Genomic DNA, 21,865 nt, shown 5'->3' on the forward strand with positions numbered 1-21,865 from the left:
GCCAGCAGAATCAGCAGCAGACATTTAATAATAAATATGGTTGGGTATGGAGGTATGCTTTATCCAAAGATGTTTCAACAGCCAACATATTAAATCAATTAAGACATTATCACATAAATGACTGTCACACTTATGTCCTTGCAAGCGTAAATGTTGTGATAATCTAACTTTTATAGAAATAATGCAGATCTCTAGGTTAGAAGACTGACAAACGGGCAGGAGAAGATGGGGCCACTGTGCATTAGAGGTCCTACAGCCTTGTGACTCATGTGAAAACCAGAACTTTGAGGCTTAGTTTGTAGTCACTGTGCATGAAAGACTATATGGTAATAAGTAGCTGTCAACGTCTAGTCGACCAACTTCGGCAACTTTCAAAACATGCATTTTTCCTTCCTTCAAGTAATCATTGATCTTACATTACTAGATAGATTTTAGAAAGCTCACCATTGCATTGCTTTCAACAATCACATCACGTCAGAGTGATTTCCTTCAAGGATTTCAAATACTTTTAAAATGCAGAACAGAGCCCTTGTCCTTAACTCTGAGCCTCGTCCCATGCAGTTGGCCTAGGTGCTGTGGCCATCTCTTCTTTTGTTCCTCATATGGTATGTTGAAGAATGATCGAAGAGTTGGCTACAACGCATTGGGTCTATAGTATGGGATGAATGTTAGTTAGCGCCTACCAACAGTGAAAGACTGCTGGAAAAGGGGGAAAGAAAGTAGGTATGTATCATTTAACTAACATGTCAAAGCAAAAGCAAATTGATTAATGAAATGTACTGCCATTTCCTTGCACTTAGGATATAACTCCCCGTAAAAAATAATAGTTCTCACAATCATAGGCCGAGCTTGTATATCAAAGGCATGTTTTACCTAGATGAAATACAATGTTGAGTTCACTCTGTCATGCATTTGATCATATGTAATTAGGCAGGCTTTTTTTCAGTGTAGTATTTACAGTGTATGCACTGACTTATCATAGGGGAATGCAATTCAGGGCCTGTATTCATAGTGTCTTAGAGTGGGAGTGCTGCAGTTTTGCCTTTTAGACCATAATGACTAAGATTACACGGACAGGAGGGACCTGATCCTAGACCTCTGACACTTTTGTTGAATACGGGCCCAGATGTCCCTTTGGCTGCGTTTACAGAGCAGGGAGGTTTTGATATTTTTCCCACTGATTCGATTTTTTTTTAACCAATAATAAAATCAGCCAGTTTCAAATCAGATACATTTCAATGCTGATCTGATTAGTCAAAAGATTTGGGCTGCCTGTGTAAACGCAGCCTTTGCCACTGTTACATATTCCCATGTGCCACAGATATGTTCAGCTAGACATTAGGGGTGTAAAAGGTACACGTATTTGTAACGAACAATTAGGTACAGGGACCTTGGTACAGTCCACACTATGAAACCAAAAAATATTTACAATACAAACGCACTAGACCTATAGGCTATGCCTACACTGCATTGTAGGCCTCTTGAGTAAATCATTCTAGGCCATTTAAACTATACGAAAATATGAATACACAACGTGAAACGCTGGCCCCATGTTTCGTAACCTGAAATAAAAGATCCCACTAATGTTCCATGCGCACAAAAAGCTTGCTTCTCAAATGTTGTGCACAAATTTGTTTACATCCCTGTTAGTGAGCATTTCTCCGTTGCCAAAATGATTCATCCACCTGACAGGTGTAGCATATCAATAAGATGATTAAACAGCATGATCTTTACACAGGTGCACCTTGTGCTGGGGACAATAAAAGACCACTAAAACGTGCAGTTGCTTCACAACACAATGCCACAGTTGAGGGAGCATGCAATTGGCATGCTGACTGCAGGAATTGAATGTTCATTTCTCTACCATAAGAGGCCTTCAACATCATTTAAAGAATTTGGCAGTACATCCAACCAGCCTCACAACCACGTGTAACCACACCAGCTCAGGATTTCCACATCCAGCTTCTTCACCTGCGGGATCGTCTGAGACCAACCAACCGGACAGCTGATGAAACTGAGGAGTATTTCTGTCTGTAATAAAGCCCTTTTGTGGGGAAAAACATATTCTGATTGCCTAGGTCTGGCTCCCCAGTGGGTGGGCACCCATGGCTGCGCCCCTGCACAATCACGTGAAATCCATAGATAAGATATATATAATAATATAATAATAATATAATAATATATGCCATTTAGCAGACGCTTTTATCCAAAGTGACTTACAGTCATGTGTGCATACATTCTATACATTCTACGTATGGGTGGTCCCGGGGATCGAACCCACTACCCTGGCGTTACAAGCGCCATGCTCTACCAACTGAGCTACAGAAGGACCATAACATAAGGGTTCAATGAATTGATTTCAATTGACTGATTTCCTTATACGAACTGTAACGCTGTAAAATCATTGAAATTGTTGCATGTTGTGTTTATATTTTAATTCAGCATTGTTAAAACAACTATAGCATTTCAAACTGTCCTTTTGTGAGGCACAGCGGGGAACAAGTTCTGTTCTATAGCGAGTGGTGGGTTCAATAAACCAGGAGGATTCTCCATCATCGTTTAAAATCTACAATTTAGGAACATTTTGGTTTCAACGGCGATGGACAGAATATGTCGCCACTGCTCACCAAAAATAGCCTATGCAGCTGACGACACCTCAAACAGTTGACACACTTACGCCAACATCGACCCAGTACCCCTACCACTGTAGCAAGACAAAGGCAAAAAAAAAACTTCACCCCTCTGCATTCACACAGCCGATTCTGACCATGAAATTACAAGAGCGATCGGTATGTTTCCTCCTGTGGATATGCGCCCATTCTTGTGGTTGAGAAGAATAGGGGGTGTCAGCACCTCGTGAAGGTGCTCGAGCCATGTTACAAACTTCGTCCTCTTACAACCATTTCAGCAAACAGGTAGTACCCGCTCTATATAAACAAGCTAAAGCTAAAGTTGTCAATGAATTGGCCAATGCACCCTGCACTGTGCTTACTGCAGATGGACTGCAGAGTGCTACTTAACAGTGACAGTCCATCACATTACCCTGAGTGGGAAATTACAAATCCCGTGCTACAGACACGACCGCTTTATGAGTCACACAAGTGTGCATATTTGTATCTTCGTAAGAAAACATTATAGCATACGCCTATACAATGTCTGAGCCATGTTTGTATTGATTTCACATGCATATTGCACTTTATTTTATTGTTGAGTAATCATGTGTTTTCATTCATTTTTAAGAAAATACAAAGTGTTGTTATTCCTGATTGCTCTCTCATCAGGCATTATGATTCATGAACATATATGGAATCAGGAATAACACTTTGTATTTTCTTAAAAATCTACCAAAGTAACTGTTGGAAATTTCATTTTCCCGCTGTACCGAAACGTGACCCCAAAACGTAGCAAACTGTGGGTTCGGTAATCACAGTACCTGTAAATTAGCTTAAATAATCTGAAGATGTATTAAAGAATGATGCACAGCTAGAGTTAACCAGATGCAAAACAGAAGTATAACAATGGGAAATGAAGCTTGCACACTATAATGCTGTTATGTCACTGCCAAGTGTCCAAAGTTGGTGTGTTTGAATACTATTACCAAAATAATATTACAATGAAAGACTAGTGGATAGTTAAGGAAATGTTTACAGAGGCTACCCGAATTAATCAAATATAAGCAAATAGTTGACAGAACTATTCATCTAATATTGTGCATTTGTAAACTGAAGCACTAGTTCAAGGAGATGCACTTTACTGAGTTGGCATTTGCCAACTAGCCTTCATGACTTGACAGTCTTGTTTCACCACAGAACTCAGAACGTTGTCTCGTCTTCCCTATCCTAGATATGAAGTACCATTCGACTAATGTTTGACAATGCAACAGGTAAATAACTGTCTCATTAAACAGTTTGAGAAATGTGGCTAGCTGTCTGCCTACTAGATTCACAACAATGGTTGCCAAATTAACCACACCAAACTATTAAAGATCGATTTAAGGCATGTGACCAAACACTACTTCTCAGTCATAACTGTTGCCTTGTGCTTCAGATCCAGAAAAGCAACCTAATGAGAGAAAGTAGGCCTACTGTTGTTGTATTAGCAACATAGCAGTATTTCTGAATAGGTGTAGGCTATATCATCCTAGGCTATATCGTTCAGTTTAACATATTAAGGCTGCAGACAAATCAGTAGTCAAATTAGCCAAAGGATAAATTAAGTCAGACACTGGTGGTTCGCTACTTCAAATAAATGGCTTGTTTGAATCAAGATCGTTTGACATATTTCTCACCTCCATCCCTCTCTCTGGCCCGGTGCGTGTGGACTGCCTTTGCCCTGCCATGCCCCGAGTTATCGATGTGTTTGTTGTCAGGACTGTCAGATCGACGATACATTTTACATGGAGGAGTGGCATCTGCGGTGTCTCGCATCTTGTCATGGCGATGATCACCACCGGGGTGACTCTTCGACGAGTATTTGAGCGTCTGTAAACACCAGACATCAATAACGTTAGATTCTGGAACTGCAATCGGTTCAGAGCAATGCTCAATTAGAACGGATCGACCAAAATCTATTAATAATGTGCCCAAATATCATTGCCAATAAAAAGTGTTTGTGTCTTGCAAATTCCAAAAAGTCGTGACTTAATCTTGTAGTTAGATCAGCTGTGCCTGTAGTACGTCACACGCTATTATAATGGCTCCATGGATGGGCATTGGAAATAGACTAAACCCTGCGCATTTAAGAATAAACTAAATGCTGGGTTAAACGACACATTTTGAAATCCACCAAATGAAATCAATAGACCCGTGGTAGTTCAAGTGCTGTGTCTTGACATATAATTAGGTATAATTATTCAATTGCACAGATAAACTAATTTAGATGGCTGTGCAAATTGGTAACTGAACGTTGTTTACATACTTCTGATCTTTGGTCTTACTGTGACATATTACGAATAGGCCGGGATTCCAGCTAACGTTAGCTAACAGGCTAACTGAACTCCAATAAAACTCGCTAGTAGATGTGTTCATAAGGCGAAGTTTGATCTGCCGGTCATAATTATGAGAACAAAACAGAGCATTCTTTTTTTTGTTCAAATTCAAAGGAAATTGGCTACTTTTCGATTTATTTTCCGCACTGAGGCCTGTAGTGTTCAGGAAGCCTGCACTAGAGTATCCATTTTAATCTTATTTGTTGCTAGCTAACATTAACAATTACCTGGTAGGGCTGTGAATCCCTTCGGTCGTTGCACCTAAAAAAATAAAGAAACAGGTTGTAAAGATTTATGTTAAAAAACAACAACTGTACAATAGTCAGCAACAGCTGAATATCTGCCATAAATGTCTACTTATTTTGGTTTCAATAAAAATGGCGGATTGTCAAAGCTAAGAAGGAAATTCTGAATAGAAGTAAGGTTAGGAGCTATTTACCCATCGCTGAGTCTCGGTTGTTTCCTTGCATACATTACCATCAATGCCGTGTTAGTGTGTGTGGAGTGGATGTGAAAGATTGACTAAGTTATATGTTGTATTTTTATTTCAGCAACCCGTTCTCGTCTATTATTTCAATAGTTCTGATTATTTTGAGGAGCTCTTCGGCTTCGCTAATCAGAAGAGGGCTCACGGTCCATCTCCCACTCGCAAACACCAACTGCCCCTATCTACCAAAAAGCGAAGCTCAGGCTGCAAACCACCCGCTTCCCTCCCACCACAACATCCGGGAAACTGTCGGGCTAAACTCGGCCGCCATCTTCCGGTTGCCAATTAAATAACATCGGCAAAAATATATAGTAGCTACTGGTACTTCTGTTACTTTTGGTCACAAATACACTCTTTCAAAGAAGTTGATGTCTAGTAATTCGAGTATCTACTTGAAACAGATTCTCCCTTTTTCGATTGTGGATATCTTGTTACACTTGGTGGATATTTGTGGAAGTGAATTGACAAATATTGTGACTTATTGTACAGTCTGTTGTCTACTGTACTTCTAAGGATGATGAGGACTGTATGGTTAAAAGAGATGGGGCAAAAGGAGTGGCTAATAAGTCTGGCTGCACATCTGACTGGCTGACTTACTGCAAATTGAGGAATTGTGTGACAAAACTCAACAAAAATAAGAAGAAACTGTATTATGAAATCAAGATCAATGATATAAAGAATGATGAAAAAATAACATTGGATAAATGATGGGCAGAAAGACAAATTAAACTCCATCTTTCATCGAATCAAATGGCTTATTCATCACAAAACTATTTAATGTTGCCAATTATTTTAATGACTACTTCATTGGCAAAGTGGGCAAACTTAGGCATGCAATGCCAACAACGAACAGTGGCCATCGTACTCACGTACTGACAGCTCTTAGCAAACTGCCCTTAGCAAAAAAAATGATTTTTGATCAAATACAATGCTATTTCGTTGTAAACAAATTAACTACACATACTTTCAGCATGCTTATGTAGAAGGGCACTCAACATGTACTGTACTAACACAAATGACTGATGATTGGTTGAAAGAAATTGATAATAAGGAGATTTGAGAGCTGTAATGTTAGATTTAGTTAAACCTTTGATATTATTGACCATAACATTTTGTTGAGAAAACAGTTTGGCTTTTCAACTTCTGCCATATCGTGTATTCAGAGCTACTGTATCTATCATAACTCAGAGGGTTTTCTTTAATGGAAGCTTCTCTAATGTCAAACATGTAAAGTGTGGTGTACTGCAGGGCAGCTCTCTAGGCTCTCTACTCTTCTATTTTTACCAATGACCTGCCACTGGCATTGAACAAAGCATGTGTGTCCATGTATGCTGATGATTTAACTACATACGCATCAGCAGCCACAGCGAATGAAGTCACTGAAAACCTTAACAAAGACTTGCAATCTGTTTCAGAATGGGTGACCAGTAATAAACTGGTCCTGAACATCTCTAAAACTAAGAGCATTGTATTTGGTCCAAATCATTCCCTAAGTTCTAGACCTCAGCTGAATCTGGTAATGAATGGTGTGGCTGTTGAACCAATTGAGTAGGCTAAATTACTTGGTGTTACCTTAGATTGTAAACTTCCATGGTCAAAACATATAGATTCAATGGTTGTAACGATGGGGAGACGTCTAGAATAAAGAGATGCTCTGCATTTTTTTACACCACACTCCACAAACCAAGTCCTGAAGGCTCAAATTTGATCTTATCTTGATCATTGTGCAGTCATATGGTCAACTGCTGCAAAGAAAGACCTAGTTAAGCTGCAACTGGCCCAGAACAGAGTGGCACATCTTGCTCTTCATTGTAATCAGAGGGCTAATAAAAGGAATATGCATGCCAGTCTTTCTTGGCTAACAGTTCAGGAAAAACTGACTGCGTCTGTCATGCAGGTGAAAGAGGACCCAAAAGCGACTTAACAGAAACAGAGTTTATTCAAGTCCAAACAGGGAATAACAGAAATCCTCTAGTCTGTAGAGGGGAAATAACAGGAGAAGCGGCCACAGACTGCAGGTCGCTTCGGGTAGGCGCAGGCCGTAGTTGACAGAGACACCTGCTCACACGCAGCATCTGATGAAGGCAAAAAACACGACAGGACAGGGCGATACACAATCACAGCACGGTGAATTCTAAACAAGGAACCGACAGGACAGGAACGGAACACAAAGGAATAAATAGGGACTCCAATCAGGGGAAAGGATCGGGAACAGGTGTGGGAAGACTAAATGATGATTAGGGGAATAGGAACAGCTGGGAGCAGGAACGGAACGATAGAGAGAAGAGAGAGCGAGAGAGTGAGAGAGGGAGGGGGAGAGAGAGGGATAGAAAGAGGGAAAGAACCTAATAAGACCAGCAGAGGGAAACGAATAGAATGGGGAGCACAGGGACAAGACATGATAATAAATGACAAACATGACAGCATCACTTCTTGTTTTTATAAGAAACACGAATGTGTTGTAAATTCCAAATTGTTTGCATAGTCAACTTACACACATCATTGACACACACACTTACCCCACCAGACATGCTACCAGGGGTCTCTTCACAGTCCCCAGGTCCAGAACAAGGTCATTTACATATTGTTAGCATGGTCAGAATGAAGAGAGAGCCTAAAGGCCATGGACAAAAGAAGCTATGTGCATCAGCACTTTGGTGCACAATGCATTTTGACTATGGGTCAGGAGGGCACAGTATGAAGCTCTCTTTGTTGATTAATTTCTAGAACAAGCTGATTGTAGACTCATGCAATGCTTAATGCTTTGTTGGTTAAGACAATCAGCATACATTTAACAGGAGTGAAAACATTTCTACACAATGTTGCATCAATACACTTTCATGATTGAAAAGGTTAATAGAAGAAGCAATTACATACAAATAAATAGGCTAGTTTGTGTTTGTAGAGGGAGTCTTTGGGGGACCAATTCGTTTATTGAAACCACCCTACAGTTTTGTTTGGGTATAAAATAACAAAGGTTTTCTTTGGTACTGTTTCTGGTCAGTTGTGGACTCGGTCAGCAACAAATAAGTCTGTGAAAGCACTGTAGCACTTTAGAAAGTGATTGAGCCATCCAGTGAAAGTAAAGAGATAGAAGCCATTAGTGTACACGTGTCAATGTGTTTTACTGTAAACCTGTTTCAAAAAAGCTCATCTAAATTTCAAGCCTTTAATTAATAAAGGTAGCTTGTTTTTTATATTCCCCTTTGACTGTTTAAATGGGGCTTTCCCATTCATGTACTCTAATACTAGCGCTTGAAGGCTACAATTGGCCTAGACCTTTGATTTGAATAATCAAATATCACGTAGTGCTCCTCTTCTTCCAAATTAATACAGGATCGTAGGCTAGCAGGGATGTTGAAAACGACTTCTGTATTTAATCTTTATTTGACCGTTGAAAATTATGAGTATTTAGGCCAAGGCCTACTTGTAAGTGCCAGAACTAACTAACAATCCACGTGATCTCTATTTAAAAAAACACCAGGTGGCGCCATAGATCAACTTTTCTTATGGTACGGTACATCTGAAAATAACACTTGTTGCCTATGATTGGTGCTTCTCTGCACTGAGATTGAGACAATGTTGGCATGTCACAAACACCTCAATTGCATTTTCTTGCAGCCAGGGATTTAAAGATGCAACAAATACATCCAATACATGTATGTATAAGCAATACATAAATAGCTTGAAATAGTAAGGCCAGCTAATCCTGGAAGGCTAAATTCTTCAGGGGGCAGGTATGTGCAAGTCTCACTGATAACCTTTAGCTTGGGCATGTTAAAACAAACCAATAACAGAGATATAGAACAGGAAGAAGCCTAAATCAAGCAAAGCAAAACAACTCATTCTTCTCATATTTCCTAATAAATCCACAGAACATTTCAGAGAGCAAAAAGCCTGATATCATTCCTCTTGATATCATGCCTGGTAGTGGAAAAAGTTCCCAATTGTCACTCTTGAGCAAAAGTAAAGACATCTTAATAAAAAATGACTCATGTAAAAGTGAGTCACCCAGTAAAATCCTACTTGAGTTCAAGTTTAAAACTATTTGGTTTAAAATATATGTAAGTATCAAAAGTAAATATAATTGATAAAATATACATATCAAAAGTGAAAGTAAAAGTATAAATCATTTCAAATTCCTTATATTAAGAAAACCAGAAGGTACAATTACATTTTTATTTAAGAATTTCCTGTCCTGCTAAGCATTCAAAAAGTACTTTTGGGTGTTAGGAATAATGTATGGAGTAAAAAGTACATTATTTTCTTTAGGAATGTAGTGAAGTAAAATGAAAAGTTGTCAAAAATATAGATTGTAAAGTAAAGTACAGATACCCCCCAAAACTACTTAAGTGGTACTCTAAAGTATTTTTTACTTAATTCCATTTTCACCACTGCTGCCAAACCAGGGGTCACAACACCATGTGGGGTCAACTGATATAAAAATAGGGTAGTGGGAAAATTTAGAAAATCCAGAAGAAAAAAACACTATATACACTATATATATATATATATATATATATATAGTGGATTTTCTATATATATACCAAAATATATAGATATATTATAAGATCTTCTTTGTATCTCAAATCTAAAATTCAACCAGAGTTCCCTTAGATTATGGGAAAAGGTCGCACTTGACTCATTCCCACAGTGAATGGCTTGGTCCGCTTCGCAATGAAACCACACAATATTGTAGACTGATATTACCGGCCGCATTTGATATGGTGAAAACAATGTGTGGGGAGGCAGAGGCACATAATCTCATATCAATACCTTTCTCAGATAACACTGTTAAACGAATAAGATATGCCATTGCTAGCAATCAAGAGGAAACTCATCCTGAACGATTCAAACTCCCCAGTTTATCATCTCCAAATGGACTTTAGCTGTGAGGGTCGAGATGCATATGCATGGACTTTGTTTGCTACAACCTACATGTAGGGGATGCTATTCACGAGGACATATTGTTCTGTCCCACGATTCCCGAGCATGAAACGGAATATGTGATGTTCAGTTTGCTGCTAAACTATATTGACGAAAAACAGATTATATATGGCATCGAATGGTGGCCTTTTCCACAGATGGGGCTCCATCTATTACCGGGCGGAGAGCAGCCCAAAGGGACTCAAATTGATTAAATATCCTGCCGTCTCCCTATGAGCACTAATGCCGCGTTCAACCCACTGGGAACACCGAACGGGGAAATCTCCAACTCCCCGAGCGTTCAAGAAAACCGATAAACTCGGAAAGAAACGAGCTCTGAGTTGAAAACAATTGTTCGGAACGGTCATCCAACTCGGAATTCAACTCGCGAAATCGGGCCTCATTCTAGAGCTCAGACTTTCCAACCTAAAGATCACTGACGTCATGATTTGACCTTGTATTTTTCCGAGTATCCAGATGTCTTGAAAGCACCATAAAACTCATGGTAGGCTACCCTTCGCTAGCTCATACTGTATATACGTGAAGCTGGATTCAGTGCTCTCATCTGCATTACAACCATATACCGATCCAGGTTGGATGTGAAAGCAGAGATGGGGTGCGTACTGTAGACCACGCCCGCTGACTTTGAGACACTCGGGCATGACTTGCATCAAGCACACACATCTCATAAGTGGTGGCGAGATAAGAGACATAATGTCAATTTACTGCCCCACATTAAAAGTATGTGATGGTAAGTTGAGAAGACAGTCAGAAATACTGTTGGAATGTTTTTCAATTGACTGCCATAAAAATAAGTAAACGTTGGCTATTAATTAGGCCGCATAATTGTTTTCACATGGGTGGGGTCACGATCATTTTTAGATTTCAAAATGAGGTTGTGGGCCCAAAAAGTTTAGGAACCCCTGTTTTAAGCATCTTCATAATACTGGTAAACAAACTCTGCTTACACACAGATTAGAATAAGTAAGTACATTTTTATGATAAATAGTATAATATTTGATATAGGAATATTAGAGAATCCAAATGTATACTTTATCATATTTAGAATACATTTATGGATAATTTATTTATAAAGCCTTTATAAATAATTTGAAGTATACCTTAAAGTTAACATGGCGAATATCCAAATGAGATACAGTATTATTGACTTAGTCTGAATACTGTACTTTTTCTCTTATTCGAACATTGTTGCAAGAGAAGCAGGCATTGGCGGGTGATTGATAACTTGAGAGAACCAATAAAAATGTGCAGATGAACAACTGGCAACGCCCAAAACGGGAATACGAATGAGGATGGCACTGGGCGTTTCTTTGTGGAAGGCTCGCGTCCCAGACAGAGAAAGAACAAGGATGAGATATTGAAACAGGCAGAAAGTCTCCGTCTAGAATTTCAAGATCAAATTAAGGCTGGCTGCAAAGCAGTTTCTATCCCGAAGTGATCTTTTAAAGTGCCAACCTCAGTGTGAGCACATTTGCACCAACGCAACGAAGCTTGAGTGAGTAATATTGTATTTTGACGATTCCATGTTGCATGGGAAAGAAACTTGCAAGCTGCTCTCATAGCAAAGTTAACATTAGTTAAGAAATGAGCTAAATTGTGTTTTACATGCGCTCACATCTCTTAACTAGATGTATATCTGAAATATGTGAGAGTTTAGCTGTGCTTTCTGAAAGAAAGTTAGCCATCGCTAGCTAGCAAGCGCGGTTGCGAAGGAATTACGGAGCCGTTTCTTGAGCTCGAGCCAAGTGTTTTGAAACGGAGCTTGTCACTGACAGCGCGAGGCAAGTAGTCCGTATTTTCAAGCTAACCTCTACTTATTTTGTGGCATTTTCCGTGTCTGGAATAAGCACTTAAACAAACGAAACAATACATGTTATGGTAGCTAGATCCTTTATCTTTATTTAAATAATAGTGAAGCTAACTAGCGAGCTAGTTCCTTCAACGATAGACCTCGGCTCGCTCTCAACCCAGCAAGTTCAAGTCGGAGCAAGTCGCGATGTTGATAGTAAAATGACTCGAATCGTTAGGATTCTAGTTATATATTGCATTTGCTCTGTTCGTTGTATTATTGGTAGATAATGACAAAGGTATTTAGTGGGTTATGTCTCTGCCATATTAGGCAAATATACCAATGTAGATCATGTCACCTGCATCCGTTCGGGGTGACAGCAGGTGTTCGAAATGTAAACACCACCAGTATTTGCACTTGTATTTAGGTCAGGCAAATAAAAGTATGTCATTGTCTGTTTGTACAGTATTGGATTCATGGATAACACTTTCCATCAAGTTGTAAAGTGTAATAATATTGTTTTTTTTTTTATCAAAGTTTAGTCTGGGGAAAGACGGCGTGATTGGGTGGGGGTCTGGGCTCCGGGTCATCAGCAAACCCAAACGGAAGCTGCGTGGATTTAAAAAAATAATTATTTGGCGATTTCTGCTGAAAATATGCGGATAGTTTTTTTTTTTGGCCTCTAGTGTTGTAACATTATTTAATAACATGGGGAACATGGTTTTACGTAAATAAATGCTTAATTCTGTGTATTAAATGACAATGAACACACGGTTATCCTTCTACTAAAGCTCAGTCAAAAATAACCTCTACACAGACTCAACCTTTATATGATCCTTTTATCGTAAGTGTTTCCTCATGGAAAAATATATATGATAGATAAATACATAGAGCATCATCAACAAAGTGCAAAGGCATATAAATCAAAATAATACATTGAATCCATCTATAATTACTTAAACACCAAATCGATTAGATTAACAATTCTGTCCCTTCGTTCCATTAATGAACAATTATCAAATTGCTTCAAACCAAATCACAGAAAGAGTGGTAGAGTTGGTGGGTGGGTGTGTATGTGACTGACATGCTTTTTGGTGCTCAATGCTATTATACTTTGAAAAAAGAAATATATCACTGCAATGTGAGTTAAGGCTGGAATCCTGGCCTGCCTAGCTGCCCACCAGTCCATTCTGCCACTCCTCTGCAGACACCTGACTCTGAGCAGGGATGGCATGGACATAGTCCTTAATGTCCTTGGTCCTACCACCTGGGCTGGATCTAGAACAGTTAGTGACGTGAACAGGGAAAGGTTTCTCTAGCACAGTCTGCAGCTTGATTGAGCATGCTGCCATGGCAGACTGGAACAACTCTGGAAGCTTCCCCAGCAGCTCAGTTGTATGAAGGAGCCAGTCATCAGGCCCAGCTGTTCCGCCATACTCAAACTGCATTTGCAGGTCCTCCAGCTTGCTGGCAATGTTGTGGGCTGTTGGCACAGAGGTTTCCTCCAGCTTTGTCAGGTTAGCCACTATCTCCATGCTATGTTCCACAATGAGCACTGTCTGGGCTTTCAGCTGGGCCTTGTGTTCCCTCAGAAGCTCACAAAGGTCCAGGACACACTTGGCCGTTTCTAATAGGGTCGTGTTTTAAGTCAGGTACTCCAAGCCTTCTTCATGTAGCTAGCTGAGTCGCTTACAAAAGCCTACACATTGCTAAAGTCATCTCCACTGTTGTTGACACAGGAAATGACAGCTTGGGACACAGTGGTAAAGTTGATTTTGTCCAAGAAAGCCAGGTTTGCTACAACGGGTCACTCACCCACTGACTGGAGTAAGATGGCGAGTGCACATCTTCCAAATGCTTCGGTCGTTTCATCAATATAAATGTCCTTTCCCTGTACAGCATCTTTGATGTCCTGTCCATATTGTGAATAGAGCTCTGGAAGGTACTCTGTATGCAGATGGGATGGCGCTGGGATAGACCCTCCGTGATTTTTCAGAAATGTGGAGAATTTGTCCCCCCAAGTCTGATTTGCTTTTGTAATTTGCTTTTGTAATTCCTAACTTCTCACTTGTTCTGATAGCTCCACCACTTAATTTTGTTGTCAAGAAGAGATATTAACTAACTAGAGCAAACCTACTAGCAAGTTAATATATCTGTAGCTAGCTAAAGCGTCAGAATGTTTACCTGGTCCACTAGCCCTCCTATTTTTCTGTTTGAGTGACCTCCGGTGCTCCACCGCAGTTTGATGTCATATGTAGACGATTAAATGCTGATAGACTGCAGAATACTACTCCTCCATCCTCGTACTGTTCAGCTGGAAACTCCCTGGCCTTGGCTGTTATACTGGTCGCCAAGTGTTTACTCCTCAGCTCCTCTGCTGTAAATCTTGGCATTTTATGTTCGCTGTCTGAGGAGAGAAGTATCTGTCATTCATTCACACAGCTGTCTGCACCCTACACCTCTCACTCACACAGGGGAGGGGCTACGGTAGGAGACTGGGCTACACCTCTCACTCACACAGGGGAGGGGCTACGGTGGGAGACTGGGCTACACCTCTCACTCACACAGGGGAGGGGCTACGGTGGGAGACTGCGCTACACTTCTCATTCACACGGGAGAGGCTACAGTGGGAGACTGGGCTACACCTCTCACTCACACAGGGGAGGGGCTACGGTGGGAGACTGCGCTACATTTCTCATTCACACAGGGGAGAGGCTACAGTGGGAGACTGGGCTACACCTCTCACTCACACAGGGGAGGGGCTACAGTGGGAGACTGGGCTACACCTTTGGCTATACTTTTCAGTGATTGAAATACATCAATGAAAACAGGACAAACTTAAATTCAACAAGTCAGTTTGATTTAGCTTTGCTATCACATGTTATGTTATTTTTAGCTTTAGAATCCAATTAACCCTATTTGAAATTCCCCGGGTCTTGTCATGAGTAGTCTATCCTGCACATGTACATCGGATACAACCAATGATCAAGCCTAGCCTTCATAATGTGGTTTGTGGTCTGCTTCAGGGGGTGAGAACTAGGCCAAACCAGGGGATGATGGCAGGGCTGTGGTCTGACTGGGGCTGCTCAGATCACCCTCTTCATCCCACGGCTAGAAAGCTATAGCCTGGCCAGATTTCTGGGGATCCCAGTTAGTCTACAATGTTCCGTTGGCGCTGCATGCCCTTCCTGGGTATCAGACGGTGACTGTAGAAGGGCTTCACCCTTGACTCACCTAAACTTCTTGGCTTTAATGTTACCAACTGAAATGCACCCAGGTTGCTCTTATACCTGTGTGTAGTAACACTGTAATAACTACTGTAAAAACAGTGTTACATAGCTAATACTGTAATTGTATAGTAATGGAGTTGAGCAGCTTTTTTATTGGAATTATAAGACTAGCCTAAACTTTGTCTACTGACAATACAAGAAGTCTTCCCCCAGACAGTGAGATAATTGTTTCTTTAGAAGGATTCCTTCCAGGGGTCAGTCAGTTGAAGGATTTGGATGTTGCATCCTGGTCTTGTGTGTTGTATTGATGTGTTCTTACCCTCCAGCAGCTGGAAACTAGCAGAGGGGGAGTGGGAGGCCCGAGTGGGGTCAGCCCTGAGAGAGCAGCTCCAGATGGGGAGCGATGGAGGGGGCAGCGTGGGGCGGCCTGGTCCTATGAACCTGTGTCTGAGAGACCCCTGGCCTGACATAACTTACATTCCTCAGGTTTTGTTCCTCGTGCGAAGGGAGTGGTGGGTCTCTCGGGAGGGGGAGCGATGTCTGGAAATGCTATTTGTGCTATGCTCAAATTACACTCCGTCAGCTCGTAGTCTCACGAGTCATCTGCTGTATGCACTAGACCTACTTTGATTGAGACAAAAACGCTTCCTGCTGAGCTATTGATTAAACTAAAGCCAGGTTATGAATATCTGTGGGCTTTCATATTTGAGGGAGAGAAGTGGGATATCTGTGTTGGCCCAGCCTAAGTTAGAATTTGAAAGACTTTATACTGTAGGCTTGGTCTCTAGGAAATAGGGCATGCCCATCAGGAGCAAGCCTTAGGCGCAGGCCTAGTTATTTCTGCTAGGGCTGGGAATTGGCAGGGACCTGACGACACGATATTATCACAATACTTAGGTGCCGATATGTATTGCGATTCTATATATAGTATATAGCTAGAATATTTAGCGATTCAAAACTGCTTTTTTTTATTGCGATTCGATGTCCCAATCATTTTGCTCACTATATATCTGCAGAGGGACAAAATTGACAGGTTTTGATCAGTCATTGAGATAAAAGTGCTGAAAATACGTTGGCTCACCATTTTAGAATGCAGAAACAGAAATGTCAGATGTCAGCAATTTTATTTTATTATTGATTTATTTTACAAATTGATAGTCACAGTATCTACCTAAAATCGATGCTCTACGGTATCAATGTTTCCACCATCACTAATTTCTACACCTCGTTTCAAAAAGGTTGTGGTGGTAAAATGTCAGGTATGTAGGCTACGTTCGGTAAGTGGATACTTGTACTGTATGCGGCAATGCAGGCCATCCACTTCCACATTCACATGTGGAAAAACAAGTAACAAGTAGCTAAGGTATGTGAGACGGTTGTACAAAGGTCCTGGCCTCCTAACTGCTTCTGTACTGCCTCATCAGCACCCTATTTTTCATAGGGCTCTGTTCAAAAGTAGTGCACTATACAGAGATTAGGGTGTCATTTGGGATGCATCCAACACACTCACTGCAGATGACAGGCAGCAGCTCCTCTGGCTTGTTCAGTTACCCAGGGATAGGGAGGGACATGCCAAATGACTGCCGAGTGATGACATATTTAGGTGAATGGATGCTTAAGTATTCTACTGCATCTCTTTAGGGGTCAGATGTTGGTGTGTTTATTGTTTCTCGCTCCAGGAATGCATAGTGATGTGGAGGTACCTGTAGTGTACACAGCACACACTACATTGCATCCCAAGTGGCCCCCTATTCCCTTGACAGTGCACTACTTTTGACCAGAACCCTTAATGTTGTGCACTATATAGGTAATAGGGTGCCATTTGGGACCTAGTGTCAGTGCTCCACAGTGCTACAAGTCATTGGAGCCAGGCAATCATCACAGCCACTGTTTAGAGGAAACAAGCTCTCTGGACATCCATCCGACAATGGCCTGGAATTCTCTCTCTTGGATTAATTGCTGTCAATGTCAGCTTCGGTTGCCTTGTAAGGGTCTTCGGTCAGACAGCGCTTCTGTTTCCTCCTCTGGACCGGCGGTGCAGTGTCGGGTTACCCATCACCGTGGTGCGTTCTGAGCTGGAATGAGTCCACCAGGCAGATGTCAGCCATCAGACACCAGCAACAGTCAGCGGTCACATTTGATTACCAGCTATAAAGCTTCTCCTCTATCCCCCCATGCACGTTGTCACTACAACAGACTGGTGGTTGGGGCCTATGAGGAGAAAACGGAGACAGAGAAACACACCTTATTGGGGGACAAGAGAAGGTTAGGCATCAAGATGTTGTGATATGGACATCGGACACTGAAGCGCAAATGTTTCCCTTGAGCAAAATAATATATATATATATATTGTGCTGTGTGTTTATAAATTGTTTGAGTAGGAGTGCTGATTTAGGGTCAGGGGGACCTGATCTTAAGTCATGATCATCTCTAGGCTGCAGTACGTTCACATAATATTAATTCCATTCTCCTACAGCTGATCTCAGACCAGTGCTTATAGAAGCTCCATTACAGTGCAACACACTAGCAGAGCAGAAGAGCGTGCTCAGCCCAGTTCTATAAATGGCAGAGCAGCTCAGACTGACACGGAACCCAAACCGGCTGCACGAGTGCACCATCGTGCATACATTTTATCCCCCCACACCAAACGTGATCACAACACTCAGATTAAAATATCAAAACAAACTCTGAACCAATTACATTAATTTGGGGACAGGGCGAAAAGCATTAAACATTTTTGGAAATTTAGCTAGCTAGCTTGCACTTGCTTGCTAATTTGTCCTATTTAGCTAGCTTGCTGTTGCTAGCTAATTTGTCCTGCGATATAAACATTGAGTTATTCTTTTACCTGAAATGCACAAGGTCCTCTACTCTGCCAATTAATCCATACATAAAATGGTCAAACGAATTGTTTCTAGTCATCTCTCCTCCTTCCAGGCTTTTTCTTCTCTTGACTTTATATTGCGATTGGCAACTTTAATAAATTAGGTGCATTACCGCCACTGACCTCGTTCGTCTTTGTCACCAACATGTGAATAACCAATGAAGAGATGGCTTGTGGGTACCTGTTTCTATAAACCAATGAGGAGATAGGAGAGGCAGGACTTGCAGCGTGATCTACATCACAAATAGAACTGACTTCTATTTTAACCCGAGGCAACGCAGATGCTCGTTGGTACGCCGAGCAGTGGGTGTGCAATAATTGAATAATATAGATTTCTAAATTCATTTTTCTACGCAACGCGAGCGGTATAGTCAGCCTGTAACGTCAGCCAGGGGCTTATTTGTCTGCTGTTGTTTTATTGATGACTGTGTTCCATGAATGGTCCCTGTTCTGTTCCCAGCATTAGACTACTACTACGACTCTCTACGGGTCCCTTAACCCGTGCCTGTAAATTATTCAACTACCAGGCAAGGAAGACAGGGAAAACAAGACCGAAACAGGCCTATCTACTGTGTAGCTCCGCCTGTCATGTGTGTAGCTGTGTGTAGCTCCGCCTGTCATGTCATATGCTGGTAGGTGGGAAACGTTAACCACAGCACATACAATACCTGCCTGTTTTTGTTAAATATGAGGTGATGAAAGTCCACCTGGACCAGTCTGAGTAGTAGGATCAGTTTTGCCTTTTTAGATCACAAAGAATAAGATTACATCGACAGGATGGACCTGATGTTAGTTCTGCACTTCTACTCTGAGATGCTTTTTGAATACTGGCTCTGATGTGTAAACATACTAGGCCATTTTTAAAGTGGACATTGTCCTCGTCACTGGTTTACCTGTCACCTCACATCCGCATAATAGGATATCTGTTTATGGTTTGTGGATTACAAATAATATGTCAACGTTATAGCCTTTCAATGGTGTGAATCGAGTACTCATGCTAATGGTCACGAGTTGGTGTCTTCATTTAGCCTGTATGTGCATGCAGTGTGGTGTGCGATGACATTGTCCTTGTCACTCACATCGTCCTTGTCACTGGTTTTCCTGTCACTCCACGTCAGCACTATCTGCATCATAGGATATCTGTTTATGGTTTGTAGATTACAAATAAAGTGTCCAACATTATAACCTGTCAGTGGTGTGTATCGAGTGCCTATGTGTGTGTGTATGGTGCTTTGCATCCATAGTTACCCTTTTTAAGGCACAATAAAATTATTGATGTGGAGAATGTGGACAGAATCCAGACATTAAAACAAAATTCAACAATATTCAAAAATGTATTGACCTGAGTAGGGAATCAACTAAATCTATTGAAAATCTATTAATTTGCCCAAGTTTATCAGAAGACATGAATAGAATGCATCAGTGATGCAGTATTTCTTTCTGAAGAGGCAATGAAAATATGTGCGGTGCGCACACCGACCAGTTTTTGTAGCTGTTAGCGAAGATGCTTGTGAAATGTCTTCTGGAGTTTTTACACTTGTAGGATGGCCAAAGTTAGGGTGACTAAATCAATGGAGGCTGTGTTCTGTGACAGAAATTAGGCTACGGACTACCTGACAGGCTCACTTTCCCATTGAACTAGTCATCTATCTTCTCGAATCCGCAGGACATAAAACAAAATAAAGGTAAGATTGATATCGAGTTTGAGAGCTGACATGTAGTATTTTAGTATACGCTTTTCATATTCATTCGAAATTCTGTTTTTTCAAAGATTTCTCACAAAAACAGGCATAACCCTGTGAAATTTTAAGAGCACTGAGCATATACTGTACCAGGCGTTTTATTTTCAAAAGCCTTTTACGTTAAATTTCACTTGTGTCATGCAAATTTTTTATTTTTGCCACTCGCGGAAACAACTTTGAAGATGACCGCCATAATGTTAAATTCTCAAAAGTTATGAGAAACCCGAACCGCTTTGTCAACAGAGTTCGGAGCTTATAATCGGATGTATTAGGTTCATAATGTGAATTTAATATTTGTTATTTTTTTTGGGGGGGGGGGGCATAATAAAATGTTAGAAAAACGACCCCACTGAATGATTCAGAACATGAATGAGCATATTTGCCTTGGTAAAATTAATTTTCTAACATAAGGAAGCGAAATTTCATTACCAAAATGCATTTTCACCCACTTTGGGCGGAGTGGGTAGACACCCTTCAAAGTAGTCTATGCTTACAGTGCAGAATTATATCATGATGAGTTGCATCAATCCAGTGGGTATTTGATAGCCCTACCTCAGTTGAACTGTAACAGACTGGCTGTGAGGCACAAATAAGATACAGGCCTACATTCATAGTGGTTCTAATTCAACTCTAGGGTAATGAATATTGGTTGTGTCCAAGCCAAGGCGTCTCTGGTGTGTCTTACACATGTTGGGCTACACAGACAGCTTCTGATAAGCCGCCCTTACACACACACACATCCTCTTCTCCAAGCTTAACGGTGTACCCTATCAAGTAGCCTTGCCTCGCTCGCAGCCTTAGTTAGAGCCCACTAATGTCTGAGACTACCTAGTCTATCAAGTGACAGGGATCCCATCGTGTGTGTGTGTGTGTGTGTAAGGGATCCTACAGTCGTCACCTGACTCCCCTCTCTGACTCTCGGTGGTAAAGGCCATTTGCTACTTGGAAGGTTGGTGGTTGACATCCTGACACGATATGTCGGGACAGGGAGGATCGTTTAGTTTACCCTTCCATATCTAAGAATGAGTCCCAAATGGCACCCTATTCCCTATATAGCCCTAAGGGCCCTGGTCAAAAGTAGTGCACTACGTAGGGAATACGTTGCCGTTTCTGACACCGGCTAAGACAAAGTTGTTGGTCGGTACTGTAGTAAAGCTTTCATTTTCTACCTGATGTTTACTAGTACACAGTACATACACACCATATTGCTTGCCCTTTTTCTATGAGATGATGCTTGCCCATGATCTTGCCCGTTGCCCTTTTTTATCTTCAGTATGTTGTCAAACTGTGTCTTTGTGAGGGCCTGAGTGAGGGTGTCAGGTCAGGCCGGAGTGGGTGTTGTGCTAGTCTTTGGCTGTATCTCAAATGGCACCCTAGGAAATAGTTATACTTTTGACCAGTGCCAACAGGGACCTACCCTTTGAACCCCTCCCTCAGGTCAGAATACTGAGTGTTGAAGGTGGTGCTGGGTTTACTCGGTCCTCCCCTCCCTTCTCCCCTCCCTCCCCTGCTCCGTTGGCTCCTTTCTAGGCTGAGTCTTGTCCTGGGGCGTGCTGTTGGTGCAGCTGTAACAGCAATGGTTTTCATGGCAGTAATCTTCTCTTTGTGCCAGGGCTGTCTGAAGTGTTGTCAGCTGCATGTGTGGCTCCATTTACATACCTTCCAGACTGCCACCCCTTGCCGCCCTGCTGAAGGCCCCAGAGTAGAGCTGGGCGGTATTTTACTATATACCGGTATTGATGAACAGACTGGTTTGGATATTTACTTTATCTAACTTTACGGTATTTACATTTTTGATG

General features: G+C 41.3%; 2 protein-coding genes across 3 annotated transcripts in view; one reads left to right on the forward strand and one right to left on the reverse strand.

Annotated features, from left to right (window-relative positions):
• The window catches only part of LOC123991138 (WW domain-containing adapter protein with coiled-coil-like), a 47,806-nt gene extending 42,126 nt beyond the window's left edge, over nt 1–5,680 (reverse strand). The window contains 3 exon segments of the mRNA XM_046292384.1: nt 4,289–4,481; nt 5,215–5,248; nt 5,427–5,680. Coding sequence (XP_046148340.1) covers nt 4,289–4,481; nt 5,215–5,248; nt 5,427–5,467 — 268 coding nt within the window. The 5' untranslated portion in view covers nt 5,468–5,680.
• A 6,048-nt stretch (nt 5,681–11,728) lies between these two features.
• The window catches only part of mpp7a (MAGUK p55 scaffold protein 7a), a 288,163-nt gene continuing 278,026 nt past the window's right edge, over nt 11,729–21,865 (forward strand). For both annotated transcript variants that reach the window (XM_046292386.1, XM_046292387.1), the window contains exon 1: nt 11,729–11,916. The gene's annotated coding sequence lies outside the window, so the exon portion shown is untranslated. The remainder of the gene's footprint in view (nt 11,917–21,865) is intronic.

Source organism: Oncorhynchus gorbuscha, linkage group LG12, assembly GCF_021184085.1.
Source record: "Oncorhynchus gorbuscha isolate QuinsamMale2020 ecotype Even-year linkage group LG12, OgorEven_v1.0, whole genome shotgun sequence".
Taxonomy (NCBI): Eukaryota; Metazoa; Chordata; class Actinopteri; order Salmoniformes; family Salmonidae; genus Oncorhynchus; species Oncorhynchus gorbuscha.